This window comes from Mustela erminea, chromosome 4 (genome assembly GCF_009829155.1).
Source record: "Mustela erminea isolate mMusErm1 chromosome 4, mMusErm1.Pri, whole genome shotgun sequence".
NCBI classification, from domain to species: domain Eukaryota; kingdom Metazoa; phylum Chordata; class Mammalia; order Carnivora; family Mustelidae; genus Mustela; species Mustela erminea.
Window position 1 is genome coordinate 74,663,125 of NC_045617.1, and position 22,565 is coordinate 74,685,689.

Genomic DNA, 22,565 nt, shown 5'->3' on the forward strand with positions numbered 1-22,565 from the left:
CTGCAGGATCAAACATTTTATGACCCTACAATTATATGATCTTGGCAAGTTATGTTATCTTCTAAACCTCAGTTCCCTCTACTGTAATATAGGAATAAAAATGGTTCAGGTGCCTGGTTGGCTCAGTGGGTTAAAGCCTCTGCCTTCAACTCAGGTCATGATCTCGGGGTCCTGGGATTAAGCCCCACATCAGGGCTCTCTGCTTGGCAGGGAGCCTACTTACCCCCCCCCCCACCTCTTCTGCCTACTTGTGATCTCTCTCTCTCTCTGTCAAATAAATAAATAAAATATTTTTTAAAAATGGTTATCGTTCCTCATTAGGAGGTTTTGAAAGTCAAACGAGAAAAATAATTAAAGTGCTTGGCACCTGTAAACACCTGAAAAATGTCGGTTCTTATTATTACCAGTGCAACTGTTAATTCTTGCTAGAAGAGAGGGTGGTTCTACAGAGAGCTCCCTGTTTGCCAGATCCTTTGGCCAGCTCAGAGGCAAGCTAAGAGTCTTAACCTCTCTCCCAACACTGGGCCATTCCAAAGAAATTTTGCCTTCTACTCCTGCTTTCTTGCTTTCTTTCTTAAGTATGTTGATAACCATGGAGATTTCCTGTACTAACCCATGAGTGACCTGAGGACAAAGGCCTGTCTGTTTCATCTTCTTAACTGTCACCAGGCCCAAAACAAAGCTTGGCATATAATAAATCCTCCTGAAGTGGTTTTGGTTTGTGTTTTGGCTTTTTTAATGAGGATTAGGCCAGCATCTCCGGAGGCTGGGGGGCAGACAGAGAGAGTATGTGGAAATGTATCTCAAAACTCTAGCCTTTCTCTGATACCCTTGAAATGTTTTGCTTGAGGTTCTAGAATTTAATTCCCTCAAGGGATTTTCCTAGATCAGTTGGTATAGATGGTTCAACTTTTTTTTTTTAACATATCCATTACCTATTATTTATACATACTTCTTTTCTTTCAGGATCCATCTTGAGAAATGGTTCTTGTTTGCAGATTTCTTCACAATAACCAACTGCTGTGAACAGTAATAACAGCAATAAGCTAAGACGATTCCATCAATTTGTATTTTTGCAATTTGCCACTGCCTCAATGGGGAGAGCGTATAACACCTCTATCATACTAAAAAGTCAAATTTAGAATATATTACATCTATTGGATATTTATAAATGAGACATATGTGAGTCTTGTGGTTAGCTGATGGAATTTATAGTCTTCCTGCTGTTCAGCATTGACACTGGAACATAAGTTCCCAGGAGTTTATTGGAATATTCACATATGGTCAAATATTACACATACATCTGGCATCTTGGTATATTTGAGAAGCAGTGTGTCTACAGACAGACAATTGGCATCTGGCTTGAATGCTGAAAAGTATGGAGGGAAGCAGAGATGCCAATAGAAAATCAAAGGAAAAGAGGAGCACAGAGAATGGCTTTTCTCCTAAGAAAAGAGAAATGGAAACACTACCATCTCCATCAGATGATCAGCTCTTCAAGTCTGAAAATTCAGCATGACTTCAGGCTGCTTTTACTTAAAATTAATCCAGAATGTTGTTTCCTTCGAATAAATGAGAGAGACCTAAACAACAGAATCGGATTTATTTTAAAGATTTTATTTATTCATTTATTTGAGAGAGAAAGAAGGGGTGCAAATGGGAGGAAGGGCAGAGACAAAGAACCTCAAGCAGACTCTCCACTGAGCATGGTGCCAGAGGTAGGGCTTGATCCCAGGACCCATGAGATCATGACCTGAGCCAAAACCAAGAGCCAGAGTCTTAACCAGTTAGCCACTCAGGCGCCTCCAGAGTCCATTTATTTTAAAAACTGAAGTCGCTAGGGGGAAGATGTCGTAGAAAAGGCTTGAGTTCCATCCCCATAACTTATCAGCTGTGTGTCCTTGGGCAAACTCTGTAACCTCTCTGTACATCAGTTTCCATACCTATAGAACGAGAAGAGGCATACCTGCTGCTTGACGGCAAGTACTTATGATTTAAAACAAAGTCATGTAATTACATAGTCTTAGAAAATATTTTTATTATTAGCTTCATTGAACCATTTTGTAAATAAGTTGAGCATACATTATAATTAATTTCAAAATCATTATTAACAGTAGTAAACTTTTTTTTTTTTTTTTTTTTTTTGGTCTATCAAAGTGTACACCTTCCGGGAACTATCACCTCACTTTCCCTCTGCCACTCCCCCAGCCCAGACTTCACTGGTATTATGGGAGCCACCATGTTAGATAGTATCAGTTCATCCTGGTCAACAGATGATTGGGACAACTGGGACAATGTTCCCGAGGTTTAGCCACCTTCCTGCCCTCATAAAATGTGAAGTACCCCACATATGGCTCCACCCCTATATAGCAAATTCCATACATATTTTTAAATATAGCTGATGGAATTTATAGTCTTCCTGCTGTTCAGCATTGACATATATGAATACATATACATATTTTTTTTTTATTATTTTTCCCCCTCAAGCTTGTTCAAATTGGGTTTCTGTCACCTGCCAGAAGAAAACTTTCCAAAATCAAAAGGGAGGCAGTAATGACTTAGGGTACAAAGACATGCAGAAAATAATAAACAAAGAAAGAAAAGTAACGGATAAGAAGAAATGAGACTGCCTAAGAGATCCAGTTACAGCTAAGGAAATCTCAGCATTGTGACTTTCTAGTCATGTGACATGGAGCAAATCACATTCTTACCCCTAATCCATAAAATGGAATTGGTTTGAAATGTTTATAACACATGGGGTGCAAATATGATCCTGTCCCTTATTTCACCAAATATTAAATAAAACTAACTCAAGAATCTTATACTGGCTTGGTCTTCCACTTCTCTTCTCCAGTGCTATCTCAGAAGACCCAAGAGGCTTAAGCAAACCAAAGATGAAGTTCACCTCACTTGAATCCAAAGTATGCAAAAGGTGCCATGTGGCTTGGCCCCTGGAAAGTGGGGACTACTGCCAGCAGCACTGTTCCCTGACCACTCCACTCCACCCAGACTGCCCAAACCTGCCAGGCACATTCTCAGGAAGTCCCTTCCAATCCTTAGTGCCCCGCAGGCTCCATGCCCAGACTGGTGCAGATGTCCAGCTCTTCCAGGGCCCACAACCACATCGTTCTTTCCAATCCCAAAGATCACCCCAAAAGTCTGATTGCTTTCCTTTTCAATCTCTGGAATTAAAAACAAAAACAAAACAAATAAGACAAAACAAAAACAAAGAAAACTACAACAACCAAAAACAAAAAAAAAAACCTATTCCACTTCTTTCCTTGATTCCGGAGCTCCCCATGCACTACCCTCCCTCAACCCACCTCTTTCCCAGAGTAGCTACCTGGTCTGTCTTCCCTCCTTGAAGTGCCTCCACTTGAAGTCTTAAGCCTAATTATCTGCCCTACTCTCTTCCTGGAGACCAAGAGTTGGAAACTGTTATCATAGCTCAGATCTTGAGATGTATTCCCTTTCTAGGCCATAAGCTCCTTGAAAACTGGAAGAGCATTTTTATTTTTTGTGTGTCAAACCAAACTCACCACCACCAGCATCCAACACATTTAGCTCTTCAAAGTGTCAAATTTGAAGCTGAGAAATCTTTACCAAAGAAGAGAGCCTATTTGGCTCTGACATTTCCCTTGCTATCTCCCACATCATGCCACAGTGGGGCGCAGTCTGTCCGGGCAGAGGTCAGACCTCTTTTTGACCTCAGAGAGGTGAAGTACACTGCCTCCCCTTGCATTTTTGTGTTTGGCATCATGTGCACAAAGAAATATGAAATAGTATGGTGGGCTTATGTGAAGAGTAATGTCTATTCACATCAGGATTTTCAAGTAGAATTAGAAAGGACAACTTCTGTGCCTCCTTTTTGATAACATATTTTGCATTCAGGCTCTATGCTCCATGGACCTATTTCATCCACTACTTTAACCCAAGCCAACTCTGTTATCTTATCTTTGGCCTTGGTGTCTTCACTGCAAGCAAAGAACTTAAGATAAAATATTGCATCATATGGACCTTATCTGATCCCTTGGACCTGATACAAAGTTTCCACATTATTTTGTATCTATAAGTCCCTGTGGTTATGCTTAAGAAGTGAAAACTCTAAAAACTTTAATATACACATAAATATAAACAAAAGTTTTGTTTTTCCTCTGAAACCATTCTTCAGAAATTAAAGAATCACTGCATACTAAAGTCTTTACAAAGTCTCTTAATTACAGGGCCCTTCCTTGATTGTTTTAGTTTGGACAACAAAGTAGTATTGACTGAAATTACATCAGAGTATGTTTCTAGAGGTCACCTGGAAGAACTGTTGTTGTTTTTTTTAATTAGATAGGAGGCAAAGGAACTTGATACAGATTTAGCATTATAAGCAGGCCTTATGCAAATAAGTTTAGTGTAATTGGACATAATGCAAAAATCACAAATAGAATATCAGTTTCAGTATCAGCATCATACACCAAATCAAACAATGTTATAACTCAAGCAGTAAGGCAGAGGTAAAGATTCTATTGTGTAGGGAAATTTAATAGGTGATTAAAAAACTCTTCTAGTGATAAAAAAGACACTAAGGTTGAAGAGTTATGTGACACATTTAAACGAAATTGTTTCATGAAATGTAAGGGTGGAAAAAAGAGGTACTTCATAATCAATAGATGATTTTATTTTTTTATTTTTTATTATGTTATGTTAGTGACCATACAGAACATATTACTTTATATGAATATACTGATGCTAAGATCAATATATTATTGTATTTCAAATATGCATAAAAAACTAATTAATCAATCATATTATAAGTACCAATTACCTGTTTCATCTATCCCTAAAAGGGCAGATGTAACCAAACTGGCCACAAAACTTTTATTATCCTCTCATTGGAAAAATGGGAAATGGCCTCATGCTGGGGGTTACTTTATATTCAGATAAGCAGAATATAGCAAAGTGAAGAAATATTTAATAATATCTATATCTGTTTTACTAAGGTCTAATCCCCGCCCCCTTCATTTTTCACTCAGTGTTGCAAGGATGTGGGGGAGGATTTCATAATCCTAAGTGTTTCATTTTCTTCTTTCTTCTCAAAATTTATCCCCCCCCAAAAATCTCTTATTGTACCTTAATTATGTCTCAGGTGCCAAAGAAGAATCTGATTTTGCTAACATTTCCAAATATATCTGCTAAGTTTGACTTATCACTATTGCTTAATCTAAGTTTCTACTTCCTCAAATGCAAATTATGAGAAATAAATGGAACAGTCCTCATAAGGATGGCGTAGGATTAAATGAGATACTGCATATAAGACCTGCCCATTTGACTTCTGTACATTCTAACTGCTATTCTTACAGGAAAGTACACAGATCCATTTTGCCATTCATGAAGTTAATCAAAATTATCTGGAAGATCTCAGCATTAAGTCAATGCACAGAAAAGTCAATTATCTGTATCTGTTAGCTCTCATATCAAAACATAAGTATGTGGACAAATTTTGAGCACTGCATAAAAGTTGTTTTCATCTTAACAGGGCATATTCCGATCAAGATATCTAGATAGAGTTTTGCTGAACAGGTGATGTGATTGGATATAGAAAATGTATATGTGTGAGCTTAACACTGCATTAAAGACTATGGATTTATTGCAGTTGGGGGAAGTTTTCCCTCCCAAACTCAAAACATAACACATTTGAAGCAGTATACACAAAAACAGTATACCCCTGAAGGGCAATCAAATGGTAGAAGCTAACTATCAACAATTTAAAAATGCCACCCAGGTTTAACAATGAGAAGTGACTCCCAAATGAGGGAGATTGGAAAACCACTCCTCTGTGGATTTAATCCTAGGTGAGCAGCTGCCCAATTTCTTTCCATATCAACAGTATCTGACACATAACTGGTACTCAATACATGTTTGTGGAGTTAATGAATATTGAATGTCTACATTTTCTAAGTCAGTTGGTATTTTTAAACCCATGATTTCTTACTCATTCTTTTTTTTTAAGATTTTTTTTTTTTTTTTTTGACAGACAGAGATCACAAGTAGGCAGACACAGGCAGAGAGAGAGAGGAGGCAGCTGACTCCCTGCGGAAGTCAAGTGGGCAGGTCTTATATGTAGTATCTCATGGTCTTATATGTAGTATCCCAGTATGAGGCCATTTCCCATTTTTCAAATGAGAGGATAATAAAAGTTTTGTGGCCAATTTGTTTACATCAACCCTTTTAGGGATAGATGAAACAGGTAATTGGTACTTATAATGTGATTGATTAATTAGTTTTTTATGCATATTTGAAATACAATAATATATCGATCTTAGCATCAGTATATTCATATAAAGTAATATGTTCTGTATGGTGACTAACATAATAAAAAATAAAAAAATAAAATCATATATTGATTAAGAAGTACCTCTTTTTTCCACCCTTACATTTCATGAAACAATTTCGCTTAAATGTGTCACATAAATCTTCAACCTTAGTGTCTTTTTTATCACTAGAAGAGTTTTTAAATCACCTATTAAATTTCCCTACACAATAGAATCTTTACCTCTGCCTTACTGCTTGAGTTATAACATTGTTTGATTTGGTGTATGATGCTGATACTGAAACTGATATTCTATTTGTGATTTTTGCTTTATGTCCAATTACACTAAACTTATTTGCATAAGGCCTGCTTATAATGCTAAATCTGTATCAAGTTCCTTTGCCTCCTATCTAATTAAAAAAAACAACAACAGTTCTTCCAGGTGACCTCTAGAAACATACTCTGATGTAATTTCAGTCAATACTACTTTGTTGTCCAAACTAAAACAATCAAGGAAGGCCTTGATTTTCACTCCCCGCCGAGCAGAGAGCCCGATGCGGGGCTTGATCCCACAGCCCTGGGATCATGACCTGAGCCGAAGGCAGAGGCTTTAACCCACTGAGCCACCCAGGTGCCCCTTTCTTACTCATTCTTAAAATGCACACACATTTGGAAACTTCTTAAACTACTGGCACATGAAAGCAAAATGCTATTAGCTTCTGTTTGTGTGGGCCCATGAGACAAATTAAGAAACTGATCCTCAAGTGATCACTAGACTGAAGGACTGACAGATATTAATATTAATATTCCTTAGCAGGCTTCTATTAACTACTAACCATTTTCCAGGCTGTGATGCCCTCACCCCTCCAACCTTGTTTTGAAGACTTCTAGCAAGAAGGACAAAGGCAAAAGGTCCCTGCAACCATGTCAGGGAGAAAAGACAGAGAACTGCTACTGGGGAGAGAAGCAGGTTGGGGTAGGACTGTAAAACAGTTAGACACAGCTGTGGCCTCCATGGAGTGATAGAAGGCCCATTTTTAAGAAGCTCAGACCATTGTAGGACTGAGGGAACCACCCCTCACCTATTCGCATTACCATCATGCGTCTGAAGCAGACACTTAATTAAAAGGCAAATATGTCTAAGAGAAATATACATGATTCACACTGAATAATTGTACTGAATGTAAACAGCACAAGGAGACACACATACAGACAAAGAGAACACAAACTGCAGTGAGGGTGAGAAAGTCTGACATGGGTGGGACCGGCCGGACGCTTCATAGAAAGGGCTGGAAGGAATGCTTGTCTGATGGCTGTGAGGCACCTGACTGAGGAAATAAGGCAGCGGCAAAGACAGGGAGGGCAACAGATGGAGCGGGAGAGTGGACACCAAATTCAATAGCCAGTTACCTCAAATTATAGGTTCGAGGGCAGGGGAGGCAGTGGAGAGAAGAGAGCTATGTGGCTCTTCAAGGAGAGGAAACAAGGATGTCTTCTCTGGGGTGGCCAGCTGAGTCTAGAGGCATGAACCATCCAGAAAAGCAGTGTAGAAACTCCAGACTAGACCACATGCCCTTCCATTTAGGGTTCTGAAAGAAATTTTGAATAATTCTTCAGGTCATTAAAATCCAGGGAAAATTTTAGGGAAATTATCCTGCCCAGCACTTTGTAAAACCACTTACCATAAGAATAAACAAAGAGTTTGGAGATGTTTCTGTAAGAGGGTAAGAGGCATTTTTAAGTGCTTTTCTCCACTTCCTCCCCTTACTGCCCACACCCTCCACACACAAGCCTTTGCCCCAAGAACACACACATACTGAAATGCAAAGAAAAGGAAAAGTTCAGAAATAAAGAGCTTCAACAAATTTTAGTCTTCATAAGGCAACTAAATCTCCTGAGGCAAAAGAAGTAAAAATGAGATGAAGAAGTCTTGGTTTCCAAGTTCAGATTTTTTAAAAATTTCAATTGATTAAAGAGCTGGAGAACACCCAGGATGTAGAGAGTAAGAAAGCAAGCAAGCTAGTTTCCTGAATCATGCTTCATAAACCATTAAAAATATAGGAAAGTTTCACACTCAACATGCATGCAATCAAATAAAAATTATGTTACATTTTTCCAACAAGCACCATAATATACTATTGCCCTAAGGTAAGGAAAGCTAAAATTATATAAAGTGCCTCTTTTATTCATCACTTGGCACACTGTATTCTCTAGAAGTTTGCCTTTCCCATGAATATTATTTAAAATAATTAGCATTTATTACTGCATGGCCTTCTTGATATACAATGTAGATCCTCTAATGTAAGCATTATTTATAGCTTAGTAGCTAGTGGGACACCAATAGTGCTAACAACAACAGAGGCTGAGGCCGGGAGGTTATCTTCCCAAGAAGGAAAGTCATTTTCCAAACCAGGTATTCTATTAGAACCCTGAGGTTAATAACCTCTCCTCTAACAACACCATGAGAACATTCTCCTGTTTAACAGTCATCACCCTCAAATCACACATTTTTGGGGAAATATAAACCCATTCATTTCTGTATCTAGTCACCTTTAGTTTTGATACATTAACACCCAAGAAAAGTTTTATATTGTTTGGGAGGGGGAAAAGCGTCTGCAAGTTGGAGAAGTCTGACGAAATAAGTAACATTCCCTGTAATGACAAATGATTCCAGCCATTGACTGTGGTTGTAAACCCCAAGCTTATATCTGCAACAGTGACTCACAGCCTTGAATTCTGTTCTCCAAAATTTAGCCTTTCATAGCTCTGATACAACAAGCCTGTTCTTAAGGAAATTCTCCAAGAAAGTGGGATCAAACTTAAATCAATTTCGTATTAATGGCTAATGCAATATAGCAAAAGATAGATTCCAGATACAACACAAAAATTCTTTATAGGAGAAATATGATTGTGAAGTCATCATTCACTGAATAGGTACTAAGCTCCTACCGCATGCATAAGACCATTCTAGGCATGATGGGAGAATATAAAGATGAAGAAAACCCATTCCAATTTACAGAGGTTTAAAGAGAAAGCCACAAAAATAGCACCAGTGCCCTAATGCCTATTATCATCATGCTACCACGTATTTGATTCTCAAAAGAATGAAATTAAAATCTAATTTATCCAGGCATTTGAAATCAGAGAGATATCCAGTGATGTAACCAATTGGCTAGGACTGAGAGATCTGGAGTCTAGCCTCAATCTCCAGCTTAGAGTTGAAGAGGAGCTGATTACAGATGTAGGTAACATCATATAGGGATCCACAAAATGGTATTCCATTGTGTGAATATAGAAAATACAGTTTTCTGGAATGCTACAGAACTGATCAGGCCCCCTGAAACTATTAAGACTTAAAATGGACAGAATGGCAAGCTAGAACATCACTTTACCAATTTGCACTAACAAATCAGATTAGTTGCCAATGAACCTAGAATTCTATAGGTCTACTGGCCCCAAAGAAAGACTACACCAAAAGACACAATACTCTACTCTGCAGTCAAGAGTTAATTTCAGGGGCGCCTGGGTGGCTCAGTGGGTTAAGCCGCTGCCTTCGGCTCAGGTCATGATCTCAGGGTCCTGGGATCGAGTCCTGCATCGGGCTCTCTGCTCAGCAGGGAGCCTGCTTCCTTCTCTCTCTCTCTCTGCCTGCCTCTCAGTGTACTTGTAATTTCTCTCTGTCAAATAAATAAATAAAATCTTTAAAAAAAAAAAAGTTAATTTCAAAGAGAACCAGAATTCTTTTACTGGTTACACATGGCAAACTCTTCTCTCTTTGCTGGCTCATCATTTTGCACAGAAAAAAGTTGGCCTGATCATCAAAGTCACTGGATGTTTGATGTCAGCCTGCCTCCGGTTTTATCTCTTCTCTCTCACATGCCTGACCATAATCCACTCCCCACGCCAATCTCCAATCACACAAAATCTGCAATTCTTTCCTCAATAAGCCATGCTTTCATATGCCTCCATGCCTTAACTAGTGGCTGAGACCAATTAGAAAGTTCTCCCCTTATCTCCTTGTACTGTAAGACTTGGATTGAGTGTCTTCTTCCATGTGAAATATTTTCTGACTCCTTCCTCTTTCCCACTTAAAACTGGGCCCAGGAGACTTAATTGTTCCCATTACAATATGCTCGTATCTCTGTTAGAGCAGGTATCCCACTCAAATGATTTTTGATATTTGGTTTCTCTCCACTTCTCCTACCCCCACTGGACCATGAGCCCCACAATGACAAGAATGGAGACCACATTTCTCAACTCTGAATGTATACATCTAGCACTTGACATCCTCAAAAAATATTTGCTGACTGAATAAAGTGAGTCTACACTGAAAGCCAAGTTGGTGTCAGAAGGTTACATGGCAAACAAAGAGAAAACAAAAAAAACAAAAAACAAGGGAGTCAAATATTTCTAATGAACATGGTCACCCAGCAGTTCTAGCATGATGCAGTCAACTCCATTGTAGGACATTACCTCCCACAACTAGTATAGCCACAGCTGCCTCTCCCTTAGACTAGGTTTGAAGCTTTGACAAGTTCCTACAAATAATTCAACTCTTCATCAGTCTTGAGTAGACAATGTAACTGAAGAGATTAGTTTCCAGGTCTGTACTCCTCAGCAAAGACTTGATGTTTGAATGATCACAATGGAGGGCCAGTCTCATCCATCACATGCTGATTATTATCAGCATTCATTTCCAAATATTACTAGTATGTGACATTCTAAGCAAGTCATCCCTAAAATCTAGAGGTGAATTCTATAAGCTTAGAGCCAGCCCTAACTACCTGGAAAAGTATGATCTTGAAGAAATAATTTACTTCTGTGTTTTTATGAATTTATGTAGAGTGAGAATAATGAGTTTTAGAATAATCTGATTTTTTTTTAAAGATTTTATTTATTTATTTCAGAGACAGAACAAGAGAGAGAGCAGAGAACACAAGCCAGGAGGGTTGGGCAGAGGGAGAGGGAGAAGCAGACTCCTGTTGAGCAGGGCTCTTGATGTGGGGCTCGATCTCAGGACTCTGAGAACATGACCTGCGCTAAAGGCAGACCTTAAACAACTGGGCCACCTAGGAGCCCCAGAATCATCTTTTTTTTTTCCTTTCCTTTTCTTTTTTTTTTTTTAAGCTATATAATAAACATTTATTGGACAAAATTACTAGCAAGCTGCAGAAAACAAGTTCATACTGTTTGGTATACTCAGTGAAATTCCAGTTTTGTGTTTCTTTAGATGCACTAACTTTTACATCAAAGGCTCTCTCCAGGCAGTTGCCACAATACCTTGGAGGCATAATTTTTACCTGTAGTCTACAATAGGCAATTAAAATCTTCCAAAATCATTCCTGGATTTCACTCAAAATGCCATTCTAAAGGGAGAGGGTGTAGAGTTCACCAGATCTATGCCCTGTTTCTTTCTTTTTTTTTTTTTTTTAATATTTATTTATTTATTGGAGAGAGAGAGAGAGAAAAAGGAAGAGAGCATGAGAGGGGTAAGGGTCAGAGGGAGAAGCAGACTCCCTGCTGAGCAGGGAGCCCAATGTGGGACTTGATCCCTGGATGCCAGGATCATGACCTGAGCCGAAGGCAGATGCTCAACCAACTGAGCCACCCAGGTGCCCCCTATGCCCTGTTTCTAAGGGAGGGGAATATCCTCAAAATATTTAGGCAATTCACACGTATCAAATGTCACCAATTTCAACAAGCACCCATTTCTAACATCTGTTACATAAAGGAATATCTGTTATACAATAGGATTAGCTTCGGAAGGGCTTCTAGTAACTGCTTTGGGAGTGTGGCCTTTCTGATTAAACACCAGCTGATCACTTACAGAATGTAAATTCTTACTAACATTTAAATAAATAGAAGAACGTAAGTTTTATGAAGGCAAGGACTTTTGTCCTTTTTGCTAACTACTGTACCTCTCCCAGAATAAGTGCTCAAATATTTGTTGAAATGATTTGCTGATGTATTTAAGGTTATTAAAAAAATTATTAAAAAACAAACAAGCAAACATGTTCTGGCCACAAGCATTCTTTTTTTTTCTTTTAAAATTTTTTTTTTAATTTTAATAAACATATAATGTATTTTTATCCCCAGGGGTACAGGTCTGTGAATCACCAGGTTTACACACTTCACAGCACTCACCATAGCACATACCCTCCCCAATGTCCATAACCCCACCCCCCTCCCCCCAGCAACCCTCAGTTTGTTTTGTGAGATTAAGAGTCACTTATGGTTTGTCTCCCTCCCAATCCCATCTTGTTCCATTGTTCTTCTCCTACTCCCTTTACCCACCATGTTGCATCACCACTTCCTTATATCAGGGAGATCATATGACAGTTGTCTTTCTCTGATTGACTTATTCCGCTAAGCATGATACCCTCTATTTCCATCCACGTCGTCGCAAATGGCAAGATTTCATTTCTTTTGATGGCTGCATAATATTCCATTGTGTATATATACCACCTCTTCTTTATCCATTCGTCTGTTGATGGACATCTAGGTTCGTTCCATAGTTTGGCTTTTGTAGACATTGCTGCTATAAACATTCGGGTGCACGTGCCTCTTCCAATCACTACGTTTGTATCTTTAGGGTAAATACCCAGGAGTGCAATTGCTGGGTCGTAGGGTAGTTCTATTTTCAACATTTTGAGGAACCTCCATGCTGTTTTCCAGAGTGGCTGCACCAGCTTGCATTCCCACCAACAGTGTAGGAGGGTTCCCCTTTCTCCGCATCCTCGCCAGCATCTGTCAATTCCTGACTTGTTAATTTTAGCCATTCTGACTGGTGTGAGTTGGGGCACAAGCATTCTTAATGCAGCCACAATAATAAAAAAGGTTTCAAACATAGTCTTATTTTAGGGGAGTTCAAGAACTTAAAACAAAGTGAGGGAAGCATCCAGGTAAGAGGACATGCATGCTAAATTTCCAATGCTGGATATTACATGCTTTCTTTGAGATTGTGTCAATCCAGCAACCATAACAGACACCCACTTAATCTAAAAATTAAACTGATACTTATAGCCAATACATTGTGGGCCTACATTTTCTGTATAGCTCTTAACTCCTTTTTCTCAAAATCCTTCCCTTGCTCTTGAGTAATTTATTTTTAAATACTTCACCTTAATATTTCACCACAAATTTACAAAATACTAAACCCTAGCTAGCCCTTAAAATGTTGAAGGCAAGACATTACCAGATTTCTTAAAGAATACAGTAAACCTTTATGTATAAATGTTTTAATACTCAGCCTCTGTAAAGCTAACAAATGTTTGAAAAGTTTTTAAACATGAATCAAAGAGTCTACTTTTAAGAACTGAGCCATATATGAATGGGTGAGATCATCACTCATTTAATATAGTCCCCAAAAGGAGTAACAAGAGTATGTAAAATGAAAGAAAAGTCCCTCAGAGTTTGAAATTCTGTTGCACAATCTTGTCTTCTTTGTTCAAGAAGTCTGTAGTCATTTTCAGAATCCACTCCAGGAGCCAACTTGTTAAAATCTAGACATCAGGCAACCCCTTCATGGTAAAAAATATATGAAGATAAACAACACCATGTCAGAGGATGAAGAGCCAGAGATCCAACTGGTAGGAATGTTTTTGAAAACCCGTTGGCCCTGAATTGAGACCGCACTTCGTGGTCTTGCTGCTGCTGCCTCCCAGCTTCACCCAAGCCCAGGTGCTCCCCGGGGACTGGCCCGACCATCTTCCACAGCTGCACCCACCCCCATCTCGTACCAGTCACCCCACCACAATCCCAGACTCATCTTATTTTTAAACATGAGAAAATGGAGGCCAATAAAGTAGTTATTAGTATCTATATCTGATTCTTCATCCAGGCTTCTTTCACTAAAGGCAGAGCCCTACCTGCCTCACAAAATCACTGTGAAGGTAAAATAAGGCAGAAAGTATTGGCAGAGTAGACACATGTGAGAGTTCTTTGAAAAGACTCCATGTAATATACTTGTTATTAACTAAGTAGAAAATAGACCACAGTTCATGTGACCTGCAGTGTTCACCCTAAGAATGTTCTTGAACATTCACTCCACATACTAATGAAAAACTACAAAAAAGGGGCCATTGTCTTTTCCATTCTACATTTAAACTCAGGCCAGTCCTAGATGAGATCCCTGGCATTCTCCATGCCTGCCAACCAGGGAATAATGTCTCCTCTGACATGTCTATTATGTCCCCAGATTTGGGCACAAGAGCCTTTGCAAGACACACAGATGAGAAGCTTTCTCTTTCTCAATGGCAAAGTCACAAGAATCAAATCCAGGTAACCAGAGCAGTAGTTCTAAAGATCCTTGAGACTATGGTCAACACTGACACATAAATTTTCCATACATAAAATAGTCCCATATAACATTTTATATGGAGAATACAATTTTAAAGGAGAAATTTTCCCTTCTCAAGGAACATTCCTCTCCACCCTACTGGACATAGGCTTTCTTTGACAAAGTTCCTAACTCCACATAGGATTTAAGGACACTACCATGTTCAAAATTACACATGAGATTTTAAGAAGCACAAACAAAATTAAATGACTATGAATATGAAAATAGTCACCCCGAAGGTATACGTCACAAAAAAAAAAAAAAAAAAAATAGTCAGGGCCAAGTTTAATAAGCCAGCTCTACTGTTTTGTTTGCTGATGTCCTATGTGTACTATCATTAACTAAATTAACTAAATTGTACTAAATTAACTTTCTAGTTTTAGGAGATATATATGTCATGTAGGCCTTAACACTATTCAAGTGCCTGATTGAATGTACTCTCCATTAACATGTGTTAATTCCATAATTAATTCTCTAAGAGAGTTAACTTTATTTTCTATTTCTAAGTTCTTGAGCAAGTTCCAGCATCCAACTAATCAGCCAGAAGCTGAACAAAAATATGTCCTATTATATGCACTAATGTATCAAATGAAACAATTTTGGTCAGTATACTGAAGACTGAAGCAGCATCACCCTAATCTGTCTGGAACCCTATTATATTCATAAGAAGAAGAAATTACAAGTCCCCTCTACCAGTCCTCCATACTTACGTTGCAGTTATCTTTACAGACAATTTATCTTAACATTCCAAATACATAGTAAGCAGAGAGTATGGAGAGATGAGGGAGGAAAGCCAGTATAGAAATCAGGAAGAATCAAGTGTATTCTTCTGCCTCTTAGTTGTCTGAAGTTCAAACTAACCAATGTGATAGAGTCAACATGTTAGAAGAAATTGCTAATTTGCAGTGTGTTTTTGTTTTACCCACATAACTCAAGATTTATGATCGACTAAATGTGAAGATAACTTATAAAACTCTCAAAATTATACTTGGACTTGTAAGGAAATAATTTAATACCTTCTTGGGAAAATATCTCCTTCTTTCCACCTCCATTAAATAAGCAATGTGGAAAATATTTCATAAGCAAGAAACAGTTCATGGGACAGGTTAAAATTAAGATTCCTTTTCACACAAACCCTCACATGTAAGAGATTTGAGGGAAGGGCCCAGAGTACTTCGAGATAAACTTGGAAATTCTGCATGGTTGCTAGAACTGTGTCATTTGGCTCCAACAAGATTGGCAGAGCTCACATACTTTCTGAGTCACAACTTAAGAGCGTCATTTTTACTTATTTGTAACAATTCCCATCCAGTTGATTAGCTAGCAAATAAATCTTTAGAAGCAGGACCACTGGATTGGTCAACAATTCAGAAACTTCCAGAAATCACCAAGACAAATGCTGGCATTCCCAGTTGCCATGACTCCAAATATCAGAACAAAAATAAACAAACATATGGACCAACCACTGAGAAGAGCAAAAAGCTCCAAACTATATTCGCTGTACTCCCCAGCTCCGTCTTCTAACAAAGTTAGAAAACCAGGTGTGGTACTTGAGTTAAAATTAAAACTAAAACAAAATCTACACAGAGAATTCAACCACTATGAGCAAGTAATTATGATTAATCATACCAAATAAAGTTTTTACTAGACTAAACCTGAATAACTACTTTAACTGGCCATTTCATATTTCTTGCACAGCCTCTAAAATTTTGAAATCATACAATTGCATATAAATGTTTCTTAAGACTTGTAAAGGTAGGTGATGAATTATTTTTAACTCCTCTCTTCTGGGTAATTTAAACACATGGGTTATGTATTAACAAGGTAAGAAGTTAGAATCTGAGAAAATTGAAAAGTTCTCAAGAAATTGAATGAATTTCCATATGTCATTTTAAGGCCTTAAAATACTGAAGGAAATCAATCAGTGTGTTATCAAGATGCACAACATTCTTCAGACTGAGAGATAACTGTTTGAGTGTCACCATTTCCGCAAGAGAAGGTAACCAGTTCTCCTTAGGCTTTTATATAAACAAGTTGCCACTCTACATCACCATGCCCTTCAGGGTTGAACTACACAGTGCCAGGCAAATGGAACCTGACCCCATGCACCCAACAGACATTGCCCCAAAATATCTCTCTTCAGTATGAGAGAACAAATCTGTTTCAAAGAAAAGCATTCAGAAATGAGGCTACATTGAGATGTTGTTTCCCATATTGGCCAGTAATGGCCAGCAATCCCTCCGCAGACAGATGAAACATTACTCCAGACTTTGCTGTGAAGAAGACAAGGCAAGGGGGTCAAAGCTCAGAGATGAAGACCCTTACTCTTCTTTGCTCCTGCCTTCATTTGTCCTTCCAGATAATCATAAATCCTTATCACTGTTTCTCAAGCACATGATGTGTGCCAAGAACGAGGAGGATCTATTTTCGGGGAAAGATATGATATGCTGATCTGCATGTTCTATGAGGTCTGCTAAATATAGCCTAAGGGACAATGTATACATCTCTTAGATCACAGGGAGGCTGTTTGGGCTAAGAAAGCTTCAGGAAGGCAACTCCCCACATTCCTACAGCAGAGTGGTCATGCAGGCTTCAGCATTCCAAAGGTCCACGCCCTTTTCCAAAACCTTCCCTCTCCTCCAACAGCCTCTGTGTTACATTTTAGAAATCCAAATTTTATGGACGATTTCATGCTGTACCTGAACCCCAACACATATTAATAGACTAACACCTATACCCCACATGTATGGATTAATTCTTTCTGAAAGTGTTGTTTTAGTCACAGACACCCCACAGATAAATGTCTAGATGAACCAATCTTATGTACTAGAGTAAACAGGGATATTACAATGTCTTGGTACATTTAATTTTAATATTACATAGAATATCAGAATTTCAAGAGAGAGAAACTGTCTACATGAGACTTACATTCATACACACACATTCATAAACATGTTATCAATGGTACTGTAAATCAATTAACTGCTTTCACAGAAGGCTTTATCTTTGTTTAACAGTAAAGGGGCTTACCTAGAAAAGTGCAAGATGGCAGAGGAGTAGGAATCCTAAATTTCATTTGGTCCCAGGAATCCACCTAGAGAGTTATCAAACCATCCTGAACACCTATACACTCAACAGAAGAGTGAAGAAAAGAATAGCAACAATTATATGAACAGAAAAGCGACCACTTTCTGGAAGGTACGACATGCAGAGAAGTGAATCTGAGGCAATATACAGGAAGACAGATCACAGGGGGAGGAGGCAGCTCCCAGCAAGTGGTAGAGCAGTGGAGCCCAAAATTGGGACTTTTAGAAGTCTGCTCCACTGAGGGACATCATTCCAAAGGCTAAGTGAGAAGCATAGCACTCACAGGGTCAGTGTGATCTCAGGACCCGAGGGGTCACAGGAAGACCAGGGGTGCCTCAGTGCTCCCAGGTATCGAAGTGGGGGAAGCCAGCTGCAGAGATGGAGCCGAAGAGGGGGCTCTCAGCTCAGGGTTACCTTAAACCATGATCCAAGGCACAGTCGGACCACTGCTCTTCGAGCAGGGACCCCACAAGCAGCAGATCCAGGAGACTCACCTTCCTCCTCCGGGAGAAGCTACGCTGGAGCATGAAGCAGGAATCTGCTGGGTTTGGAGATTCCAAACAGAGCCATGCACCAGAGACAGAAACACTTGCTCACAAGCCAAGTGACCTCAAAGTGCAGCTGGAGACCAGGGAGAAAAGAGTGATTGACTGTATTTCTCTGAGGGTGCACTAAGGAGTGGGGACCCAAGCTCTCAGATCCTACAGGGCTGGAGATTGGGAGGCCGCCATCTCCATTCCTGTCCTCCAAAGCTCTACAGAAAATATTCAGGGAACAAAAGCTACTGAGAGTGAACCCGAGCAGATTACCTAGCCTGGCCCCTGGCAAGGGTGGTACAATTCTGCATCGGGCCAAGATAGTTGAGAATCACAGCAACAGGCCTCTCCCCGAGAAGAACAATAAGAAAATCCAGGCAAGACCATGTTCACCAATCAATGAGAACTGTGAAACACCAGTGCTAGGGGAATATAGCACACAGAATTCATGATTTTATTCCCCATGATTCTTTAGTCTTTTAAAGTTAAATTTTTTAAATTTTCGTTATTTTTTTCTTTCTCTATTTTTTTGAATGTTTCCTCTTTACTATTTTTAACCTATTTTAACTATTTTATATATATATTTATATCTATATCATTTATCTATATCTATCTATATCTATATATGTATCTATATCATTTGTATCTATATCTATCATTTATATCTATATCTATATCTATATTTCATCCCTTCATTGTGTTTATATATATATATTTATATCTGTATCATTTATCTATATCTATATATATCTATATATGTATCTATATATCTATATCTATATCATTTATATCTATATCTATCATTCATATCTATATCTATATCTATATTTCATCCCTTCATCGTGTTTATATATATATATATTTCTTTAAAATTTTGGGAGGCAGTTTCTTCTAACAGACAAAATACACCCAGAATCTAATGTGGCTCTGTTCTATTCACCAGCCTGATCATACTTTTTTTCCCTTTCTTCTCCCCACACCCCCCCCCTTTTCAGGTCTCTTCTGATTTGGTTAGTGTATATTATTCTGGAGTCGTTGTTACCCTTTTAGCATTTTGTTCTCTCATTCATCTATTCTTTATTTTTTTTATTTCTTTCTATATTTTATATATATATATATATAAAATATATATAATTCTTTATATATTTTTTTAATTTAAATTTTTAAAATTTGGGGAGGCAGTTTCTTCTAACAGACAAAATACACCCAGAATCTAATGTGTCTCTGTTCTATTCATCAGCCTGATCGCACTTTTTTTTTCCCTTTCTTCTCCCCACACCTCACCCCCCTTTTCAGGTCTCTTCTGATTTGGTTAGTGTATATTATTCTGAAGTCGTTGTTACCCTTTTAGCATTTTGTTCTCTCATTCATCTATTCTTCTCTGGACAAAATGACAAGGCCAAAAAAAAAAGACCTCAAAAAATAAAAAAGAACAAGAGGCTGTACCGACAGCTAGGGACCTAATCAATACGGACATTAGGAAGATGCCAGAACCAGAGGTCAGAATGACAATTATAAAGATGCTGCTAGGCTTGAAAGAAAAAACATAGAAGATACTAGAGAATCCCTTTCTGGGGAAATAAAATCCCTTCCTGGATAAAAAGAACTAAAATATAACCAAGTTGAAAACAGAAAAGCTATTAACCAGTTTCAATCAAAAATGGTGGCTCTCACTGCTAGGATAAATGAGGCAGAAGACAGAATTAGCGATATAGAAGATTAAATGCTGGACAATAAAGAAGCTGAGAAAAAGAGAGATAAAGAACTACTGGACCACAAAGGAAGAATTCATGAGATAGGTATTACCATAAGATGAAACAATCTTAGAATAATTGGGATCCCAGAAGAAGAAGAAAGAGAGGGAGGGACAGAAGGTATATTAGAGCAAATTATAGCAAAGCTTTTCCCTAATTTGGCAAAGAGAACAAGCATCAAAATCCAGGAGGCACAGAGAACGCCCCTCAAAATAAATAAATAAATAAATAAAAATAAAAATAAAAATAAAAATAAAAATAAAAATAGGCTAAAACCAAGTCATCTAATAGTAAAACTTACAAGTCTCAGACACAAAGAGAAAACCCTGAAAGCAGCTCGGGACAAGAGGTCATAACATACAATGGTAAAAATATTAGATTGGCAGCAGACTTATCCACAGAGACCTGTTGGGCCAGAAAGAACTGGCATGATATATTCTGAGCACTAAAAGAGAAAAATATGCAGCCAAGAATACTATATCCAGTTATCTGTCATTGAAAATAGAAGGAGAAATTAAAAATTTCCAGGACAAAAAACAAACAAACAAACAAACACTAAAAGAATTTGCAAACACCAAACAAGCCCTACAGGAAATATTGAAAGGGGTCCTCTAAGCAAAGAGAGAGCCTAAAAGTAACATAGACCAGAAAGGAACAAAGATAATATACAGTAACAGTCACCTTACAGGCAATACAATGGCACTAAATTCATATTTTTCAGTAGTTACCCTGGATGTAAATGGGCTAACTGGCCCAATCAAAAGACACAGGATATCAGAATGGGTTATAAAAAAAAAAAAAGACCCATCAATATGCTGTCTGAAAGAAACTCACTTTATACCCAAAGATACCTCTGGATTTCAAACGAGGGGGCAGAATACAATTTATCATGCTAATAGACATCAAAAGAAAGCTGGGTGACAATCTATATATCAGAAAATTTATATTTGAAGCTAAAGACTATAGTAAGAGATGAAGAAGGAAACTATATCATACTTAAAGGGTCTGTCCAACAAGAAGATCTAACAATTTTAAATATCTATGTCCCTAACATGGGAGCAGCCAATTATATAAATCAATTAATAACAAAATCAAAGAAATACATCGACAATAATACAATAATAGTAGGGGACGTTAACACCCTCCTTACTGAAATGCACATATCATTGAAGCAAAAGATCAACAAGGAAATAAAGGCTTTAAATGACACACTGGACCAGATGGACATCACAGATATATTAGAACATTCCATCCCAAAGCAATAGAACACACACTCTTCTCTGGTGCACATGGAATATTCTCCAGAATAGATCACATCCTGGGTCACAAATCAGATTTCAGCTGGTACCAAAAAACTGGGATTGTTCCCTGCATATTTTTGGACCACAGTGTTTTGAAACTAAAACTCAACCACAAGAGGAAAGTTAGACAGAACTCAAATACATGGAGGCTAAAGGGCATCCTACTCAAGAATGAATGGGTCAATCAGAAAATTAAAGAAGAATTTTAAAAATTCATGGAAACAAATGAAAATGAAAACACAACTGTTCAAAATCTTCGGGACGCAGCAAAGGCAGTCGTGAAAGAAAGCATATAGGAATAGAAGCCTTTCTCAAGAAAAAAGAAAAGTCTCAAGTATACAACCCAACCCTACACCTAAAGGAGCTGGAGAAAGAGTAAGAAATATAGCCTAAACCCAGCAGGAGAAGAGAAATAATAAAGATTAGAGCAGAAATCAATGAAATAGGAACCAAAAGAAAGGTAGAACAGATAAATGAAACTATGAGTTGGTTCTTTGAAATAGTTAACAAGATTGATAAACACCTGGCCAGACTTACCAAAAAGAAAAGAGAAAGGACCCAAATTAATAAAATCATGAATGAAAGAGGAGAGATCACAACCAACACCAGAGAAATACAAACAATTATAAGAACATATTATGAGCAACACTATGCCAGCAAATTTGACAATCTGGAAGAAATGGATGCATTCCCAGAGACCTATAAACTACCACAACTGAACCAGGAAGAAATAGAAAACCTAAACAGACCCATAACCAGTAAGGAGATTGAAGCAATCATCAAAAATCTCCCAAAAAACAAGAGCCCAGGGTCAGACAGCTTCCCAGATGAATTCTACCAAACATTTAAAGAAGAATTAATACCTATTCTCCTGAAACTATTCCAAAAAATAGAAGTCCTAGCCTCGGCAATCAGACAACAAAAAGAAACTAAGGCATCCAAATCAGCAAAGAAGAGTTCAAACTATCACTCTTTGCAGATGATATGATACTTTGTGTGGAAAACCCATAAGACTCCACTCCAAAGCTGCTACAACTCATACAGGAATTCAGTGAAGTGTCAGGATATAAAATCAATGCACAGAAATCAGTTGCATTTCTATACACCAACAGCAAGACAGAAGAAAGTGAAATTAAGGAGTCAATCCCATTTGCAACTGCACCCAAAACCATAAGATACCTAGCAATAAGCCTAACCAAAGAGGCAAAGAATTTGTACTCAGAAAATTATAGAATACTCATGAAAGAAGTT

General features: G+C 38.1%; 1 protein-coding gene across 1 annotated transcript in view; it reads right to left on the minus strand.

The window, feature by feature from the left end:
- Window positions 1-7,469: 7,469 nt before the first annotated feature.
- Window positions 7,470-22,565, minus strand: part of TRMT11 (tRNA methyltransferase 11 homolog) — a 125,611-nt gene continuing 110,515 nt past the window's right edge. The window contains exon 13 of the mRNA XM_032339615.1: window positions 7,470-7,887. Coding sequence (XP_032195506.1) covers window positions 7,768-7,887 — 120 coding nt within the window. The 3' untranslated portion in view covers window positions 7,470-7,767. The remainder of the gene's footprint in view (window positions 7,888-22,565) is intronic.